The 21,394-nt window shown below is 41.1% G+C and overlaps 1 protein-coding gene across 1 annotated transcript in view; it reads left to right on the top strand.

The window, feature by feature from the left end:
* The window catches only part of LOC103180203 (transmembrane serine protease 7), an 85,756-nt gene extending 70,676 nt beyond the window's left edge, over window positions 1–15,080 (top strand). Inside the window, exons 41-49 of the mRNA XM_007895903.2 lie at window positions 1,557–1,660; window positions 2,146–2,279; window positions 3,204–3,317; window positions 4,725–4,841; window positions 6,293–6,403; window positions 9,043–9,226; window positions 12,629–12,897; window positions 14,154–14,290; window positions 14,757–15,080. Of these exons, the coding sequence (XP_007894094.2) occupies window positions 1,557–1,660; window positions 2,146–2,279; window positions 3,204–3,317; window positions 4,725–4,841; window positions 6,293–6,403; window positions 9,043–9,226; window positions 12,629–12,897; window positions 14,154–14,290; window positions 14,757–14,930 (1,344 nt within the window). The 3' untranslated portion in view covers window positions 14,931–15,080. The remainder of the gene's footprint in view (window positions 1–1,556; window positions 1,661–2,145; window positions 2,280–3,203; window positions 3,318–4,724; window positions 4,842–6,292; window positions 6,404–9,042; window positions 9,227–12,628; window positions 12,898–14,153; window positions 14,291–14,756) is intronic.
* The last annotated feature ends 6,314 nt before the right edge of the window (window positions 15,081–21,394 follow it).

The raw sequence follows: 21,394 nt of genomic DNA, 5'->3' as shown, positions 1-21,394 counted from the left end.
GAGCTTCAAAAATAAATCGAACAATCTTTAAACTTCTGTACAGTCTGAACAATTAGAACAATGGGTTTAAGGCTACAAGCATGGCACATTCTGGGCCTCAGATTTATTATGTTTTTGAATTGGGAGTCCTGCAGCTCAGTGGTTAGAGCCCTCGCTTCTCAAGCAAGAGATCTGAATTTGATTCCCGGCAGGGCAAAACGTTGGGCAAATTTCCTTACTCCACAAGCCTCTGTTTACCTAGCAGTAAGTAGGAATCCAGTTGTTAGTCGATTGGTGGATCGCTTTTCCAGGGGTAATAATTCCTTAAAAAAAGAATAATTTTGTCACTCAGTCCACGACTGTTTGTGGGACACTGCTGTGTGCAATTTACTGCTGTTAACAATTGGCTGCCACGTTTCACTCAAAAAATATACAGTGAATTCACTTTACAGTATATTCTGTGAAGTGCTTTGAGACATTTCAAAGACGTAATAAGGCGCAATATCAAATGCAAGGATTATTATTATTATCATACAAACTTTCCTTTTGAGCAACTTTCATGTCAGTCCGCACGGATGTTTGTTCATTAAGCCTTCTAACACCACTACAGGTTTGTGGTATGCTGAAAAAAATAAAATTTCTTAATGGTAAAAGGGTTTTATCTTTTTACTGGGAGTTTTCAGGCAGTTTCAATTGTGGCGTAGCCAACTCCGAATACATTATTGGCCATTAGGAAAGTTTGGGCTACAGCAGAAGTTTACTGATCTACAGAGTGAACTAAAGTACATATTCCAATTATTACTTTATTTTATTATAATTTATTTTACATATATTTATTTTACTTTATTATATTTATTTTACAACTGTTTGTTGGACACTGCTGTGCAGTCCACAAAACACACAGTCAATTCACTTTACAGTACATTCTGTGAATAGATTTGAGACTCTCAACGATGTGATAAAGTGCTATATCAAATGCAAGCATTATTATAATTATTATCCTGACGTGAGAGACGACGCTATACAAATGTAATCTTGTTGTTGTTATTATTTATCTATCTTTAAATCTCACCTGAAGACCTACCTCTTCGACTGCATCTATGGTCACCTCCCCCTTCTCCCTTGCTTAGTGTCTAACCCCGACACTGCAACACTCTATATAAAGTTCTTTGTCATCATTATTAAGGAATCCCAAATCTTGAAGTATAATCTGGTTTTAAGCTTAAAACTATTTGCCTCCAATTTAACATTACATAAAATTGTAGAAAATATTCAAATTCAATCTTAATTTGGAAGCCTTTCCTCTTTAAGAACAGCGGAAAACAGTTTCCAAATTAAATCCTGTTTTTAGGACTTCAAAGAAAAAGCATAATTGTGATCAATCTGAAAAGGAACAAAGAAAAAGGATAGTTGTGATCTGAGAAGGAATCATTTACACTGAAGGGAAACCAGTTGCATTCCAATGGGATCTCTTTGATTTATGCAAATCAAGAACAAAATGATGCTAACTTTGTTTGCCAAAGTGGAGACTAACTATCCTCATCGAGTATCTTCTGTGCATTCTGCCCCTTGGTTAGGTGCCAAACCCAAATCTGAGGCTCAAGATCCAGTTTAAGATTCTGATGCTGGAAGGTACACAACCAAACTGCACGAAGGACTGGATCTCTATTGATGGGAATCGGTATGTCAGCATGAGATGCACAGTGCGTTTGCCTACATTCAGCAGAGACCTTATATGTTGGTTGGTTCAGCCCGGCTTTGTTGGTAACGTTCTCATCTCCAAGTGAGGAAATTCTAGGTTTGAGCCTCGGATCAGAACTTGAGACCGTGTTCTAGGCTCACGCCCCAATGCATTGTCGGTACAGTGCAGTCCTTCGGATACGACGTTAGACTGAGCTCAGGTCCACCTGTTCGGGTGAACATTTAAGATCTCATTAAAAACAAAACTATAAGCTAATAAAACTGATTAAACAGTGAACAATGTGCAGACCATGATAAACTAAAACAGCTGTCACATTTATGTATAGTATATAAAGATAACAGATAAATAGGATATAAGTATGACTCTGTATGTGGAGTCAAACTATAACTTTTACAGAGTTGCTGAAGGTTGCAGATTAGAAAGCTTAAAGCACTTGTAAAGACTGTTTCTGTTTCCCTTCAAAGGTATTGTGGTGAATACTCCAAAGTCTTAGTGGTTCCCAGCATCTCCAATATCATGACTGTTCACTTTCACTCAAACATTTATACTAGTAATGTAGGATTTAATGCTGAATACACAAGCTTTGATCCACGTCATGGTGAGTACTTAGAAATGATTCCCTAAGTTATACAAAGCGATGTGTAAGGCACTATTGCATATTTTACGTTCAACACAGGTTTTGAATTTCACAACACTTTTGCCCGATAAGAAATGATGTGAAAATATTATGTTTCTGGGGTTCTACAGTAATTCTGCCGTTTGGGCTCAGTTTTTCATCATTGGTCATTGATGTAAAAGTTTCAGTTCTGGCCAGCTGAAGCTGATCAACACCTGAAACTGAAAATCAAATATTTTCAACCGCCCTATTTCTATCCATCATGGTATTTCTGCTGGCCGCAACCTGCTCCAACCACTCCTTACTAGCTAACCTCTCAGTTTAGCAGTGAAGCTTTGACTTTCCACCTGCCACACCTAGGCGTCTGCTTCTATCCAGTCACTCTCAATGCAGTTTCAGGCTATTTCCACGTTTCATGCTATTGAGAGGATCTGGGTTCGATTCCCAGGTGGGGAGAAACATTTGGCAAGTTTCCTTACTCCACACATCTCTGTTTACCTATCAGTAAGTAGGAACCCGGTTGTTAGTTGATTGGTGTATTGCTTTTCCGGTGGTAATAATCCCTTCAAAGTAAAATAATAAAAAAATTGGTCACTCAATCCACAACTGTTTGTGGGACACTGCTGTGCGCAATTGGCTGCCACATTTCACCCGCAGTATATCCTGTGAAGCTCTTTGAGACGTCTCAAAGACGTGATAAGACACTGTATCAAATGCAAGGATTATTATTGTGTATGAGCGGTGTTGTATAAATGCATGTTGTTGTTGTTATTGGATAATAACTTGTAATTGCAGACCCATCTTTGCAACATAGGGTGTGGTTCAATGAACAATGAAATAGTTAATCTGAGTAAAATGAAGTGTTCACTTGAATCTGTTTCTTCTGTCTCCCCTTGCCACATACAGGTCTGCTGTGCCCAATAAATTACTTCAAGTGCCGTAATATGTTATGTATACCTAAGATCTGGTTGTGCGACGGACTCGATGATTGTGGGGATTGGAGTGATGAACACAACTGTGGTAAGTTGAATATAAAAACTACACAGCGTAAAAAATTTATACAAATGTTACGTAACTTCTTATAGAAAGTTTCACATGTTTTACTACCTTAACTCTTTGTTTCTGAAGGTAGAGGATTATGCTGGGGTAAGGTTCCACAGGCACAGACAGCCTTACAGAGTCTCATCTGGGTGTCATTCTTCTTGACCAGTGACTAGACCAGTGGTGGTCAATCTATGGTGGTCATCAAGAAGCCCATGCCCACCCCCCAAACTAGTCTAGGTCCATCCGTGTTCAATCGGCTTATGGCATAAATCAAGAAATATTCTATCAAGAAAACGTATTTTGTTGACCATAAAGATTGGCCACCGCTGGTCTAGACAATGAGTGCTGACTGGGTATTCCACTGAGTAAGAGAAAGGAAAGGCACATTCCTCTCTTCCTACCAAGTTCAATTGTTCCTTGATTCATAAGGGTCACTGTTTCTTGGCAGTGATCAATAGCAGAAAGCAGATTGATTTTTCATCCCTCGTCACCACCAGCATAGTAACCTTCAGCCAATAGGCCCCTAAAACATTGAAACACCCTCCATCTACCCTTCCGTCTCAACCCATCTCTATCCATCTTTGGAACGGAAACTTTTACTTCAACGGCCAATGATTTAAAAACTGAGTCCTAAAGGCAGAATTCCTGTAGAATCTACCTGCGTGAAATGTGAAATAAGCAATGGTGCCTTAAACATCGCTTTGTATAACTTAGGAAATCATTTGTAAGTATTCACCAGAATGTGGATCGAAGCTTGTGTATTTAGCATCATATCCAGCATTATTAGTATAAATGTCTGTGTGAAAGTGAGCAGTCATGATATTGGAGATGCTTTTGCCTTAAAGCTCCCCTGTTCATTCATGCTTATGGTCACCTCCCCCTCTCCTTTCTCCCTCGATCAGGGTCGGATTTCTTGCAAAGGGCTCTGCCCCATTATCCTACAGGAAGGGCATCATATAAATGCAAGTTGTTGTTGTGGTGGTGTACTTTTTTTCCAACCATAGATTTACTTAGAGTTATCCGTACTTAACTTTGGCTGTGTGTTTATTGGCTCCTTGGTAGGAGAAATACAGTCTTCCACCATTTCAGCTACTTTCAAATGTGGATGGTGTAGGGGTAAAGTCTGTGACGTATCACAACACTTCCCTTATGTTAATTAACAAGGGATTGAAGCAGATGTCAGCCTTAGGTTTACAGCAGTGATAACTGAGCTGATTCAAAGACTGCCATGGGCTGCCATTTGGAAATACCACAAACTTTACTCCTCGAGGTAACAGTGTCCCTTCATTGTAACATTAACAGTCTATACACAACCACTGCAGTCTCAGTGCCCAGCTTCAGAGTATTTGAATGGAAAGCATAACAACCTTTTTCCATTCCCAGGTTGCTTTGACGGGTCCTTCAAGTGCCTGGATAGTTATTGTCTGCCCAGTAGTTTGCGATGTGATGGGAATAATGACTGTTCAGGTGGCTTAGACGAGAAGAATTGTGGGAACACAGGTAAGTGGAACATACTAAAGGCTTTCTCTGATTAGTATGCAATCACAAGTGGTATCTCTCAGGAATTGGTGCTGTGGCCCCAGCTTTTCATACTCTATATAAACAAGTTGGACGTATTTCCAAATTTGCTGATGATACCAATTGGGAGGTGTTGCATCTTGTGAAGAGCACAGCAGAAAATTGCAAAAGAGCACACAAGTGAAACTAAGGCATCTGGATTTCAAGTAAACAGTGTTAGTTGGTGTACTTTGGATGTATGAATAGCAGGTGGGAACATGCATTAGGTGAGAAAGCTCCAAGAGGGATAGATAAGCAAATTAATCTAGGGTTCCAAGTCCATAAATTATTAAATATGGTTCTCTGGTGCAGAAAAGTAGCAATAAGATTAATGGGATATATCCTTTACAACAAGGGTCTGGAATGAGGAAACAAGGATGCTCCACAAATGGCTGTTCCATTTATGTATTAAAAACATTTGATCACTCAATCCACGACTGTTTGTGGGACACCGCTGTGTGCAATTGGCTGCCGCGTTTCACCAACTGAATACACAGTCAATCCACCTGACAATATATTCTGTGAAGTGCTTTGAGACATCAATGATGTGATAAGCTGGTATATTAAAAGTAGGGATTATTATTATTATTATTATCATATACAATGCCGGTCAGACCACATTTAGAGTATTATTTTTGATGTTAAGAAGAATGCACTAGCCATGGAGGCTTCAAGAATCGATTCACTAAATTGGGAACAAGGAGATTAGCATGATGACAGACTACATATACATCGGTTATATTCCTTAGAGCTGAAAAGAGGTGATCATAGAGCAGCAAACAACAAGAGGAATTGACACTCTAGATAGTTGACAACTCTTTCCCTCTGGTAGAAGGATCCACAACCTCGAAATTAGAGCTAGAAGTGGGATAAGAACACATTTGTTCACACAGAATGCACTGTCCCAGCTGGTGGAGACAGAATCAGTTGGGACACATGAAAGGGAGATAGATAAATACTTGGAAAATATTAAGGGCTATGGAAAAAAGTAAGTGGGATTTCAAGATTGTTCATGATCCAATAAACTCATAGAACATCTTGCTAGAAATGAAAAGATCACCCTTTTTGAATGTGTGTTGTAATAATTCCATCCTCTTTGAATATAAGAGACACCACATACAGATCTTAAGGCATTATTTCTAAGAAAAGTGGGGAGTGTTTTTTCTGGTTGATATCCCTCTCGTCCCATTTATACTGTTGCAAAATGCTTGCAGGCAAATGTGACAGCTAATTAATGTCACCAATTTCCAATTTTCTCTTTTTCTGCGAAGCGCGTTTCACGTGATGGTCTTTCATATAAAAAGTGCCATATAAATGTAAGTTGCTGTTATTGCTGCACTTTTCAGTACCTTTAAATAGAAAGTGTTACTGATTTACCTTTTTATTTCTCTCAGAATGTGGTGCCCACACATATCAGTGTGCCAATGGACACTGTATTTCCAAAGTTAATGCTGAGTGCGATGGTGAAAACGATTGCTTAGACTTCAGCGATGAAAACAATTGTGGTAAGCAATACAGGGAGTGACAAGACCTACTAAGAGTTGTTGACATGAAACGATAGGCAACACAAGTGAAACTTTTTCGATGTGATATAGTGGTACATTCTTTCTTGCTTGATTTCACAAGATAGTGGTGCCACTTATATCAAAGTAGATAACTGACAGCAATAATCTTTTTGGAGGGGAGGCAAGGGAGTTTGAGCTGATACTGAATAAGATGAATTGTAAGTGTTTTCTGAATAACTCCTGTTTCTTTTCAGTGAATGAGGAAAGCAAGCAGTGTTGCGTAATTTTGTTCCAGCAACTTGCATTTATAATCTATTCAGTGAACCGAAATAAAGAAATTACATCCTGTGTTCCCAAGTTTACGGCCTGTGGTCACTTTTTCTGCCGTTCACATAGAATAATGTTCTAAGAGCGCAAAGTTGGATGCTGAACAAGGAGGAAGGGGGAGAGGGAAGTGACCATAGGTGTGTCGAAAGGTTAAGTTTTTATGTGGGATTTAAAGATAGATAAAGAAGATATCAACAAATTCAATAACAACTTTTAAGAGAGAAGTTGATAATTATTTGGGGAGAACAAGTTTGCAGCACTATGGGGAGAGAGCGGGGGAGGGGGATTGATTTGGATAGCTCTTTTCAAAGAGCCGGCACAGACATGATGGCCCGAATGGCCTCCTTCTGTGCTGTATAATTCTATGATTCTATGATCCCTAAGAGAGGATAGAAGCAGCGAGTTTAAGAGACACTGAAGACACTGATGGTGGTGCGGAGGGTAAACCTCTGTATTAACTGAACAGAGAGAGAAAGCAGAGGAGTGTAGTGCCAGCAGATCAGAGAGATGCTAGGGCATGAAATAGCAGGTGTTTGTTGAGAGAAGCTTGAATTCTAATATTCTGAATGCACCGAATGAGAGCGATAAGATCAAGGAGAATCATAGACAGCTTCCTCTTGAGAATCAATGTAATGCCTTTGAGATAATAATAATAATCCTTGCATTTGATATAGCACCTCATCACGTCTTTGAAATGGCTCAAAGCGTCTGACTGTGTATTTTGTGGGCGAGATGGTCAATTGGTTTATTTGTGTTACGACCTCTGGTCGTATAGAATGCACAGAATCAAGGAAATTTACAAAGCAGAAAGAGGCCATTCGGTCCACTGAATCTGCACCAGCTCTCAGAACAAGTCCTTCTTTTAATGGCACTGCCCTGCCCGTTTGCAATTCCCCATGTCTCCTTGGATACTATGTGACTCAGCCGAAGAAAGGCTCAGACACAATTCTGTCTTTCGTTACTCAGCTGTACCTAGGAGTGCCTCCCCTGAGAAGACTATATTTGGGTTCTTGGTCACCACATGACCTAACCTGCATTTGTTAATGCAAAATACACAATGCTCATTCTGTTTGCTGCTGGGATGTAGGTCAGTCTTGAGTTTGGAACAAAAAGAACTATTTGTGATGTTTGTAAAACATGCTAAGGAGAATACTTTTGACACTAACCGCTCAACCCTCCCTATTCAGAAAAGGTTGTACGAATATTTCTAGGTGTGGGTACGTTGCCTTCTAAAGAGGATATTTAATCCTCTTTTATTTCCTTGCGCCTTTACACCCTTCCACATATACTGTACCTCTTTTCGCTCTGGGACCTGCTGGGATGCTATCGAGGGGGAAAAGGAAGATTGGAGAGAGAGAGTTCATTCCAGGTCACACAGCGATCTATTGAATGTCACATTGTGAGATTTGGAAGCCTGGTAGTTACCCTGCTTTTATTATCTGAGTTTTATCTAGAGAGAAGTCTTACAATGAAAGGAAAGAAGCCAATATTAAAGCAAGTTATTATTAATAATAATCTTTGTATTTGATGTTGAGTCTATCATGTCGAAAAACCTTAAAGTGCTTAACAGTTTATCAAGTGAGGTAACTGTAGGCAAAACACAAGCAGCCACACAGTAACGTCCCACAAACAGTTGTGAACCAAATGACCAAGTTAGCTGGCAGTTTATTGCCCAGGAGACCTGAAGAAACTCACTCCTCTTTTCAATAGTGTCAAGGGATCTTACCGTCCATCTGAACAGGCAATTGGTTTAATGTATCATCCAGAGGCCTAACCTCTGCAATGCAATACCTGAGCCCCAGTACTGCATTGTAGTGTCAGTCTTCACCATGAGAACAAGTCCTGAAATGGGGTTTAAATCCCAAACTGTATGGCCTACAAAGGGAGATTGCCACCAACTGAATTGACACCTTGGGAAAATAAAATGATTCACTTTTGTTGCTTTTTGTTGATTGAAATCTTACAGTAAATTAACTTATCAGTTTGGATAAACTGTAAACAATTCAGACTTACCACGAGAATAAACATTTAAATAACAGGAAAAAAAGATTAGTGGACTGAATTTGAACCTAGTCTTGGCCTATCAGATAGTTCTGTCTTATCATTTAAGATAGCACAGAATTGTGGATAAATCTTGGAATTACAAGTTAAAAAAAGTACCAGAAAAATTAAAATTAAAAATTCTACTCAATCTTATATTTTAAGACCAAATGGGTTTATAGACAAAGCCTATGTGGATATTTTGGTTTTAAGGTTTTGGAAAAGGAAATGGAACTCCGCAAAACCAAGAGCTTTCTTTTCTCTCTACGCAGACTGTGGAAATCTTCCCAGGCTTAACAGTCGAATTATTGGTGGACATGAGACTCAAATCAGTAACTGGCCCTGGTTGGTCTCCCTTCACTTTCATTCATTCGGGCATGTTTGTGCTGCAACAGTGATAAATAGAAAGTGGCTTCTGTCAGCTGCACATTGTTACCAAGACACATACAAGGCAAAGTAAGTGATATTTTTCTTTTTTTTAAATAATGAGGCTTCACACCATTACTTTTGGACCTAACCTGTTACTGCGCAATGTCAAAGAAATAACTATCAGGCAGCTCTGAAGCACCAGTTTTACTCATGTAAAAAAAAAGCAGCTGTGATGGGAAGACAGTGCAAAGCAATATTTTCTGGATTCACTTTGAACTAGCATAGCTCTCAAAAAATGTATTCTGAAGCACAGTTGAATACATCATGGAAATGCCCTCTAAGGAATTGTGAATGAACAGACAAGTTCACTATGGTGAATCTGGTAATTCCTCATTTCTAAATATCATTGCCTTTTATGCTTTGCAATCTCCAAGTGCATAATATCGCATTCCTTTTCAAATTGGCAATGAAAGCGCTTTGAGACTCTACCCCATGTGAAGGGCACCATATCAATGCAAGTTGTTGTTGATAGTAGGATGGGTGGAAGAAGGAAATCAAGTTGCAGACTTGATGAATTCAGAAGTTGCATTAACGTTCTGTGAAGTGTAAGCCCGGAGGTGACTGAATAATGGTACCTTTGGATTCTACCTCTGGCGGCAAGCAGAATGGTATCAGAGTGGCAGAGCTGTTAATTATACCTCTGCTACATTGATTTTGCAGTCGAGCTGGTTTATTCAAGAAACTTTGCGTGCTCATCCACAGTGTTTCGAATCAAATGAGAGTGTGTCCAAAGGTGATGTTATCGTCCAGCCAAGAAACATAGGAAAATGGGACCTGAAGAAGGCCATTCAGCTCATTGGGCCTGTTCCATCAGTTTATTAGAACTTGGCAATTTTTTTATGTCGGTGCCCTACCCTTTTTCTAAACCCTTTATACCGCTGCTAAGCAATGACTTTGTTGTGTACTGAGCGAAGATTTCACCCATCCCCACTTTCATGTACTCGAATCCCCCCTCCCACAACCCACCCTGCAAAATAAAGATCTTTTACTTAATGTTTGTTGTGGGTGTAAATTAGCTGCTGAGTTTGCCTGTTTAACAACATCTGCTTAATTTCTAGTTAACCTCCTTCTGCAAACCCTTTGAGCAATTTCCTTTATGTGAAAAGTGCTACATAAATATAAGTTGTTATAATCCTTGCATTTGACGTAGGGCTTTATCCGGTCCTCGAGACATCTCAAAACACTTCACAGGATTTTATTGTGAAGCTTGGTGGCAACCAATTTGCACATAGCTATGAAATGAATGATCAGTTTTATCTGGATGATTGTTGGTCAGGACACCCTTTTCTCTTTTTGAGTTGCACTATGGGATCTTTAACTGCCACCTGAACAGGCGGATAGCTCCTTGGTTTAATGTCTCATCCGAAGGACAACATCTCTGACAATGTGATGCTCCCCCCGACAATGTATTGGAGTGTCAGCAGTTACCCCCACGCACATTCTGGCTGACGTGAGTTGTGCAAACATAATGGCAGGAAGCAGGGAACCAGAATGCTCAAAGCCTTCACTTTTGATTTGCTCTACTTTGTCTCCAGAGGTGTCAGATAAACGCATTAAATTCAAACTGCTTATATGGTTGAAAGTGTACAGTGCGTGCTTGGCGCCTGTGGCAAACACTTAGCTGATAGCCAGCGATACACACAATGGTGACAGTAACAGTGGACCTCACTGCAAGATGCAGCAGTAAAATGTACTTGGCAGCTTGTTTGCTGCCTGGTCTAGCTTCCAATCCAGCAATCTGTGCCACTGTTGTCAGCTAAGCACAGAATAAGTGATCACAGGCCGTAAACTTGGGAACACAGGATGTGATTTCTTTACTTCGGTTCATTGAATAGATTATAAATGATTCCCCTGCAGTGTTATCTCCTCACAGGTTAATGTATAAACTGAGTGGGGAGACGATCAGATGATTACAAATAAAAACATCCAGCTATTCGGTGGGACTCGCAGTGAAATCCTAAGATCAGCAAGACCACAAGATGCAAATTAAGGATGTGAAGAAATGATAAGCTTTATTGTTTCCAGAATCATGACTAGACCAAGGAGTCCTTAGAATAGAAAACAACTGACGCAATGGACGGATGTGGAAATGTCAATCTACGCAACTTTTGGACTTACCGAGTAATGGGATAATTACTCCTTTTGGGCCTCTAACTTATATAGAAGAGTTCCCAATGTCCTGGCACTTTTGTCCAGTGGCCTCGTGATGTACAATAGAGAACCAGAAAGATGCACTAAGTGGATCTGGCCCCATTGCGGATGTGAAAACAAACCGGATAATGGGTCTCTGTGTTTGTAGATTTGTGCCTCTCTCTACTTCTCTTACTGTGTGTGTGCGCATGTGTGTGCATGCATCTGCCACTCTCACTATTTGTGTGTGGGTGTCTTTGTCTCTAATCTTGTACCGACCTGGATCGGTTCTCTCTTTGCCATACATGTTCAGTCCTGCTCCATTAAAAGCATGATCTTGGTTAGCAAATCACAACTAAGTTCCCAACATTGTCCTCTGTGATCATTTATTCAAATGTATATATGTGAGATATAGAATCACAGGAGGCATTACAGCTGAGACTACTTCTTCCCTCAGGCAAAATCCGTGCACTTTCTGATCAGCAGTCAGGCGCAGGAAACCTCTGCATAGTTCTGTTTATTGGTCTGGTTTTCAGATGAGAAAATAGCTGGTTAAATTAAGCTGCCGTTGAATACATCTGCTCCTGTTGCTACTCTTTAAGAAGATGACACCTGCCATCTAGTGGCCGTGAATTAACCCCATATGCTGTCATTTTCAAGTAAAATATTGATGTCTTATGAGAGTGAGAACCTCCTCTCTCTGCAATTTGCATATATGTGGGTTACACCTCCCAGATCTATACCTACAAAGATCTGATTAAACAACTTGATGCTATGGTGAGAAGATGGTAGGACTGTTGTACTAGAAGGATGAGATCAGATGAGCCAAATGGCCTCCTTCATCCGAATTAATTTTGTATCTTGTGCACTTGCTGAGTTTTTCTTTACATAGTAAAATGTAAGGTAGACAATAAGTTGGAATCCAGATGCTCAAAATCTGAAAGCCTTTCTGGAACCTTTCCTCGGTAGTGATTAAAATGTATCTGTTATCCTGAATTCAAGTCAGTCTGACTTTCCCAGGGACTGGGATTTAAACCCCCAATTGCTTAAAAAAATGCTGGAAAGGAAATAATATTATCGTTAAAATTTACAGTAAGTTTTTCTCCCCTTCACTTATAATAATCATAATTAAGAGTACTTGCATTTGTGTTCATTTGTGTTTATTGTGTTCAATCTGTATTTGCCTGCAAATTTACATTATATACTGGGATGCACTTTGAGACGTCCTCCTGATGTGAAAGGTGCACTATCAAATATAATAATTATTATTATTTTATCTTTTGCTTCATTGTACTCTAGATACTCTGATATAACAATGTGGAAAGCAATCTTTGGAATAGACTCTCAATATTTATCGACAAGTGCAGTGACTCAAACAATCAAACGGTTAATACAACACGAACAGTATGATGATACAACACTGAATTACGACATAACTTTGCTGGAGCTTTCAGCCCCTATAGCTTTCAATGAGAACATACAACCAGTATGTCTTCCATCATCATCTCATGTGTTTCCTGCAGGGAAATCCTGCCATATTGTAGGCTGGGGGGCAAAGCAAGAAAATGGTGAGTGTTTTATTTTCCCCCTGTAAAAAGGCATTATTACTGTGTTTTTTATATATGTATATATATCTCAAATATGATATATATATATTTATGATGTCTCAATGACATGATAAGGTGCTATATAAAATGCAAGCATATATATAACACGTGATATTTTAATCTGTCTGTACAATATTGGGTGAGATTTCCAATTTAAACAATTGCCTAATGGAATGAAGGGTATTATACAAGCGTTGACAGATATTGCATTCATTCTTTATTCTTACATTACTTAACACAGTTCCTACAGGATGCAGACATGCTTTCAGTAGTTAGCAAGCCTGATGATTGGCACAGTAACCACATTTTAAAAGATCACGTTCTACAGTGTTTTGTTATAGTCTTATATTTTCTTATTTCACATCAAGGCTCGATTACGATTCACATCCAGGTTCAACTACAATAACTCCCTGATTGTCAGCCTTGCCAACTCTTCCCTTCACAAGCTGCATATCATTCAGAACTCTGCAGCTCATGTCCTCTCCCGCGCTAAGCTTCATGACCCTATCATCCCCATCCTGGCCCAGCTCCACTAGCTCCCCATTCTCCCAGAGGATTTTAATTCAAAATCCTTGATATAAAAGCAAATAATTGAGTATAGATGGGGCTGATACACAGTGATGAGAAGCCATCCTCTCCACTAAATCCAGTGTATGTCTAAAAAGTAACATCCCTATATAGGTTTAAATAGAAGATTTTTCTGAGTTTCGTCTAACTGTAGTGCGGTAATCCTCTAACGTACATTTTTTGCACAACTTTTTCATAAAGTCAACATTAGTTCAGCAGAACAAGAAATGTGTATGAATACCAAATTGCTGTTGATGCCAGTGACTATATGTATCAATGCTGAACCTGTAAAATAATATTGGGGTTTTCAATAATAATAATAATAATAATCCTTACAATTAAGTCTCATACAAAAACATATGGAGTACATTGTCACATTGTTTTATTGTTAACATTTAGGAGTCTTTGTGATAGACATTTACTGTGCAGTACCAAATTCAAGTCAAATAACACAGGTCCAAAAGTTAGTTGTATGTATTGTTAAAAGAATTGCTCTTTTAAAGTGCCAGCAAGACGCAATGGGCTGAATGACTTTCTTCTTCTGTGCTGTAAATTTCTATGGTTCTGGGTGTTGACCATGTCTATTTTGGCATGAGTTTATTCCTAGTTCTGAACTACAATGGAAAACAATCTTTGTTTTTGCTTTACAGGCCCCATTTCTCTGCACCTTCAAGTGGCTACAGTAAAAATCATTGACCAGGCATTATGCAATAAAAGAATGAAACACCAAATCACCACGCAAATGCTTTGCGCAGGATATCTTACTGGAGAAATTGATGCATGTGATGTATGAAAAACTGATAATCACAGTGTATGAGAATGTATACATAACCACCAATGTCTGGACAGTTCCTATAACCTGACGATGCAATATAGATCAAGATTTTCACAAAGCTAACAGAAAAATATAGTGCCAGAATGAAAAAAAATCTCAATTCTAATATCAATGTTGAGAAACAGTTGGAGATATAGTAGAGCTATAGGCATGGAGTATACACAGGACAAAAGAGCTGATTGGTCATTTTCTGAATTACGCTGACTGATCTATATCTATATAACCCTGAGTCTTGTAATCTTGTGACTCCCTCCCTCTATCCCCTCCATCTCGTTCCCCTCCCACTTTCTTTCGGTCTTGAAGCCCTGACTTAAAACCCACCTCTTCAACTGCGCTTATATTTTGTAATGAATCCTGCACCTTTACAGAAAAACAATTCCAGAACTGTGCATTTCTGAGATACTTTATGTTTTTTTAGGGTGATTCTGGAGGGCCTTTGCTGTGTGAGGAATCTTCAGGGAAATGGTTTGTGGCTGGTGTTGTGAGTGCAGGCGAAGGGTGTGCTCGGAGCGGTTTGGCTGGGATTTACACACGTTTGGCAAAGTTCTACAACTGGATGCACGAGAAGATGGGGGTCGGTGGAAATCTATAACGGAAATTATTGCTACACAGTGAAATTTGCTAGAAACAAAATCTTGTTTTGGTAGCACAAGCAATGGTCCCTGCTAATACTTGTAGTGTTATAGAATCGTAGAATATTACAGCACCAGCATGTCAAAGCTCGAGGGAACTGCAAACATCACTGGTCATTTCAGTCAAGCCTTCTACTTAAATAATTTACCCGAATACAGCAACATAGACATCGTATGATTAGTTGTCATTGTGTACCTGTCATTGGGAGCATCAGGCCTCCTCCATCCCATTTCATAATAATACTTACATTTGATATAGCGCCTTTCATCTCAGGAGGATGTCTCAAAGTGCTTCACAGGATATTCTGTAAACTGCACTGACTGTGTTTTGTGGGTGAACTTTTTAATTAGTTTGTGACAATTCTTCAGCTTTTAAACTTTCCTTTTTACTTCCTGGTAACTTTAAATGTCAGCTTTCAATGTAGCAACCTAAGGCAAACACACCCTCAACAAACCCATTACCATGACTCCTCAAACAAAAACAGAGAGAGCTGGGAAAACTCAGCAGGTCAGGCAGCATCTATGGAGAAAGGAAAGTGAGTCAACGTTTCGGGTCCACAACCCTTCGACAGAACGGATCACCTGCCACGTATCCCTATGTGACACAGGGAATCCTTCAACTCAGCTCCTGTTAACCCCTGCAAGCCAAAGCCCGAATAGGTAGGGTGGTCTTAGCTGAACAAGCAGTGGGAAAGCTTGTCAGACAGTGCTATCAATGGCAAGTTATGCGGTTTTAGCTGGTTAGACTCCAGCAATACCCCAACTCGCACTCTGGGGTCCCCAAGCTTTGGTCCTTGCCAACCTGCGCCTAACACTTTCGGGAATTAGGTAAGCAGGTTGGATCCCTCCATGGAAAGAGTGCGCATTTCATTCCAACAATCTGTCTCTGGGATTTCCATGTGTAGGTGGGATGTGTGGAAATCTCAGCTTGGTTTGGATACTCTTAAGCATAGTGATGGGTTTGACACCCATGTGTCAGACACCAGGGTGAATTTTTTTTACTATATTAAATATGAGTTCATTGTTTATTTCCAGATCATCATTTTTGATTTTTTAAGATTAAATTATTCATTTAAGAATTGTCAGCCTTATGCCTTGAAAAGGCAAATCTTTGTTCCGGCTCATTTCATTTCCTCGCCACCATCAGTAACCGAGGCTTTAGTTCCTACCCTCCAACCTCTGGAACTCCCTCCCTCTACCACTCCAACTCGTGCCCCTCTCTTTCTGTCTTTACATCCTTCAAATGTTACCTCATTGAATGTATGCATGACCACCTCCCTCTCTCCCTTGCTTGGTGTCTAACCCTGAATCTGTTCAGCACTCTGGGATGTTGCCCTACATGAAGGACGCTGTATAAATCTAAGTTGTTGTTGCTGCATTTCAATCGATTTTAGAAACTGAGCAATCATATCAAATATTAGTTTTATAAAATGGGCCCAATCACAGTCCAATCTATGCAATTCAGTTTGGAACACTACATAGCAACCATTATATTTCATAGCTGCAGTGGAGAAGTGTGATGTTTAACTCATCCATCTTCATCCAAACCAGTGAAATATTACAACTTGTTCTCAAACACAGTGAGAATATTGTTTGTGCAGTGAGATGTGCTGCATGTCATCTCACACAAGAACATAAATAATCAAGAGAAACACACATTTCCTTATTCTTTTGTTTATTCGAGTTTCATGTTGGTTAAAGAATGTGATCATAATATGTCACAGACACGTACTAGTAATAACCTATTAACTGACAGTGTTTATCAGAATAAGTTTATCTAGGAGAACTATTTGTTGTGGCTCAAATGTATTTGATCGTACAAAAGTGCAATATTAAGATGGATCATTGTTCAGTTTATTATTGTTTAAATGAAAGCCACACTTGATTTGCTTTTCGATTGCAAAATATTTGGAATATATTAAATTTGTTAATGTTATTGTAAAAAGAAACTTGGTTTCACAGTGCCTGAAAATTGCTTGCTATATTAAGGCTACTGTTAAGCTGTTGTGGGGAAAATTATGGAAAAGTTAATGCAAGCGCAGAATCGCAAGACTATTATGTACAACAGAACTCATTTTAAATCTTTTTATTAAGAATTCACCCCGTTTCGGATCATCTTCTTCACAAAAGTGTTTCTAGTCATCACCACGCGTTCATCATTCACAAGACCACTATGTGTACACGTGTGTGTTTGTGTGTGTGCGTGTGAGACAAAAGTTTCAGAAGTAGAATTTGCTGACAATCTCAATTAAAGTCGAGGAGCTGAAAATTCAGAGAAAAGGTTTCAATTCAGAAAGAGACTTTGCTGCTCATGTTTTATGCAGTCAGGTCTGCCCATTGTTCTCTAAATGTGTTATCACATCGATACCTACAGTACATGATATCCTCTGTATAAGTTTTTTTTGCTTAAAAGGGTGATTAGCAGGTTGCCAGGCAAGGTGGTTGAGGCCAGGGTGCTGAACTCATTTAAAAGCAGCTTCATGCTGTAATGGGAGGAGGATAGGCTTGGTGTTCTGGAAGGTTGGAGCAAAAGAGCAGGGATTTAAAGATCAACACAAAAATCATGAATTCAGTCCACTTGGAGATGGGGACGGAGAGAGAGAGAAGCCTGCTGAGGGTGGGGTGATGGGCATGTTGTGTGTAAAGCTGGCTACTAAGGCAAAATAATTTTATAGACTAAGACAAGGTGGTATTTTGGGTCAGTTTGAGTGTTGGTTAACATTAGCGCAAAACTGGTTGCACTATTAGTATTTCACTATCAGTAGGAAAGTATGGGAGATCCAGTGTAGTGCCTCTGAACTAATGTTAAGTTTAAAAAGTTCACTTTGCACTGGCTCAGTTTGCGCTGATTCAATGCAACAACAACAACAACAACAAGATTCCATTTATAAAGAGCCTTTCACGTCAGGAGGACGTCCCAAGGCGCTGCACAGTTGGGTCATGACCCGAGCAGGGGGAAATGGTCAGGGTGAGGGGAGGGAAGGGAGGGAGCGAGGAGGGGGAAGAGAGTCGAGAGGGGAGCTGAAGGCTCGGTCAAAGAGAAAGGTTTTGAGACCGGCCTTGAAGGAGGAGAGGGAGGAAGCAAGGCGAAGGCACTGGGGGATAGAGTTCCAGAGCCTAGGGGCTGAGAGGCTGAAGGCCCGACCACCGATGGTAGGGCGATTGGGGCGGGGGACGTGGAGCAGACCGGAGCCAGAGGAACAGAGGAATGCAAACAAAAATCACATTGAACTGACACAAAACTCTGCAGTGTAGCTGGTCTGTGACTTTCAAAAGAATGGCCTGCTTCATTTGAACAGTTCATTATTATTATTATTCATTTCAACCTCATCAACTAGAGTCAGACTTGTGCAGATAACAAGTTGTTCAAATTGCATTTACATCATGCAGCTTGTAATGGACCAGATGCAATAAGAATAGGTGTACACATGAGAGAGAAGGGAATATAAGGTAATGGGTGGGAGTAAGGAATAAATAGAGAAAGTAGAGACTCATGTGGAATATAAGCCCTGGCATGGAATAATTGGATTGAATGTCTTCTTTCCATTCTGAATAGTCTATGTAAATCTATGAATGGATATGCCCTCCGTACCCCAATGTTGCTTCTCAGTACTCTTCGAAACCAACTACCAACCCATCCCCCATTTTTAAAGGGAGCGGAACAAGAATACTGCAGCTGATGAGGTTGCCAAATAGGAATTTCCATCACAGAAGTGGAAGGGAAACAGGATAACAATCGGACAACTCCCCTAAGCATCTTAGTCAACTAAAGCCCTAAATTCTACCTCGTTTTAGCCTTCCGGTTCTGGGAATATGCGCTCAATCTTATTCAATTGGTGCTAAATATAATGCACAAGCCAGTTCCAGGAATGCACACAAACCACATTGTACACCTGGATGTTCCAAAGTCAATCCCAATTTAGCTGGGGGAGGGGAGAGAGTGTGTGTTACATTTCCCCAACCCCACCTCCTATTTTCTCATGTTTTTTGATAGAAAACTAGACCTCGAAAAATACCAAGGTGCTTATTTTGTGACCAAACCTGACTTTATGGTCCTCACACTAGGCCCAGAGAAAAGGAGAGGGAGAGATGGTTGGACACTAACGTCAATTTTAAATGTTTCACAATTGGACCTTGGAATGCATACATTGTGAAAAGAATAGACAATTGTATCTTCATCAATGTTTAGTGCATTGCAGACAGCAGTATTGTAGCATGTTTGCATACAAATACTATCTCAATCACCACGCCCTTTTAGAGATTCCTGTGTGAGAAGGACAACTGGAACTTTTACATATCGACATTGGGGGAGGCACCAAAACATCCAAACCTTGTAAGTGCAGTTAGCAGCCTTACGTACACCTCTGTCCCTCCCTGACCGATCTCCCCTCCTCACTCTCTTTTCTCCACAACTCCCCCTCTTCCATTCTAGACTCCCTTGCCCCCCTTACCTCCCGAATTGCCTCATACTCCCAAAAATCCCCTGGTACACCAGCCATCTCCGTTCCCTCAAGGCCACAAGTGCGAGCTGCCGAACGTGCCTGGACCAAATCCAACCTAACGGTCCATCGGTAGATTTGGCTTCACCACACCAAGACCTACCGCTGTGCTCTTGCCTCCGCCAAATCCTCCTTCTACTCTAAGGTTATCTTGGTGGCAAAGGACAACCCCAGGCTTCTCTTTTCCAGCACAAGCCGTCCTCCATCCACCTTCCCATGTCTCGCCCATCCTCTCCTCAAATTCCAAATGTGAGGAGCTGCTGGACTTCCTTGAATCGAGGGGATATGTTCAGCCACCTCAGTCCCATCCGAAGCCACCCCATCACCTCTCCCTCATGACCCAGCCCCTACCCATCGCCCCCTGTACTCCTTCGACCCTATCTCTCCCTCTTCCCTCACCACCATCGTTCGCAAACTCAAACCCACCACCTGCTCTCTCGATCCCATTCCCACTTCTCTTCTCATCTCTTAGCTCCCTCATCAACCTCTCCTTGTCCACTGGTTCAGTTCTCACCCCACTAAAAACAGACCATCATCACCCCCTCCTGAAAAAATCTTCCCTGGATCCATCCCTCCTCTCCAGCTACCACCCCATCTCTAACCTCCCATTCCTCTCCAAGGTACTGGAACGAGTCATCGCATTCCAGCTCCGCTCCTTTCTCTCTCGCCATTCCCTCTTTGAACCCCTCCAATCCGGCTTCCGCGCTGCCCACAGCACAGAAGCAGCCCCGGTCAAAGTCACTAATGACATTCTGAACATCTGTGAGCAGGGTTCCCTCTGCCTCTTTGTCCTCCTCGACCTCTCTGCCGCCTTCAACTGTCTTTTCTTCCCCACATCCAAGCCATGATCCGCTCTGCCTTCCCTCACCTGCGTAACATCGTCTGACTTCGCCACTAGCTCACCCCTCAGGCCACTGAAACTCTTGTTCATGCCTTCATCACCTGAAGACTTGACTATGCCAACATCCTGCTTGTCGGCCTTCCCAACTCCTCCCTCCACAGGCTGCAGATAATCCAGACCTCTGCAGCCCATGTCCTCTCCCGCACCAAACTCTGTGACCCCATCTCCCCTACTTTCGCCCGACTCCATTGGCTTCCTATCCTTCAGAGGATCCAGTTCAAGATCCTGGTCCTCACCTGCAAAGCCCTCCATGGCCTCGCCCCACCCTACCTCTGCAACCTCCTAACCCCCTACCAACCAGCCCGTTCCCTCCGCTCAACCGGCTCTGGCCTGCTCCACGTCCCCCGACCCACCCACCTCACCATTGGCGGGAGAGCCTTCAGCCACTCTGCCCCCAACCTCTGGAATTCCATCCCCCAGTCATTCCACCTCACCCCCTCCTTAGCCTCCTTCAAGTCCCGCCTCAAGACCCTCCTCTTCGACCATGGAATTGGCCACCCCCCTTCCCCTCCCCTCCCTTCTCCCCCCCCCCCCCCCCCCCTCACACGACCCCTGCTCGGGTCTTAAATGCTGTACTCTGTCCAGCATCTTGGGATGTCCTCCTGACGTGAAAGGCGCTGTACAAATGTAATCTTGTTGTTGTTGTTATCGGTGTTATCCTGGTTTCGCTCATAAAATATACAGTCAATTCACTTTAAAGTATATTTTGTGACCTGCTTTGAGACATCTCGAAGACATGTTAAGGCACTATATCAAATGCAAGGATGATGATGATTATTATTATTATTATTATTATTATTATTATTATTATTATATGTAGTTGTTACACTGGGACCCAATATAATAATCTTGCATAGAACGCAGTCTGGTTCTTTTCAAGGCAGACCCACATCTCAGAGGAGAGATAGTATGTGAACCCCATGAAATGCTGAGCTGTGATCAACCCTCCCAACAGCACAGTGTGTGTATGTGTGTGTGTGTGTGTTTACTGGAGATGTGTGTGTGTAAGTGTGTGTGTGTGTTT

The sequence above is a fragment of the Callorhinchus milii genome, unplaced genomic scaffold (genome assembly GCF_018977255.1).
Source record: "Callorhinchus milii isolate IMCB2004 unplaced genomic scaffold, IMCB_Cmil_1.0 Scaffold4, whole genome shotgun sequence".
NCBI lineage: Eukaryota > Metazoa > Chordata > Chondrichthyes > Chimaeriformes > Callorhinchidae > Callorhinchus > Callorhinchus milii.
The sequence above is the reverse complement of the archived record's forward strand: the minus strand, read 5'-3'. Positions and strand labels throughout refer to the sequence as shown.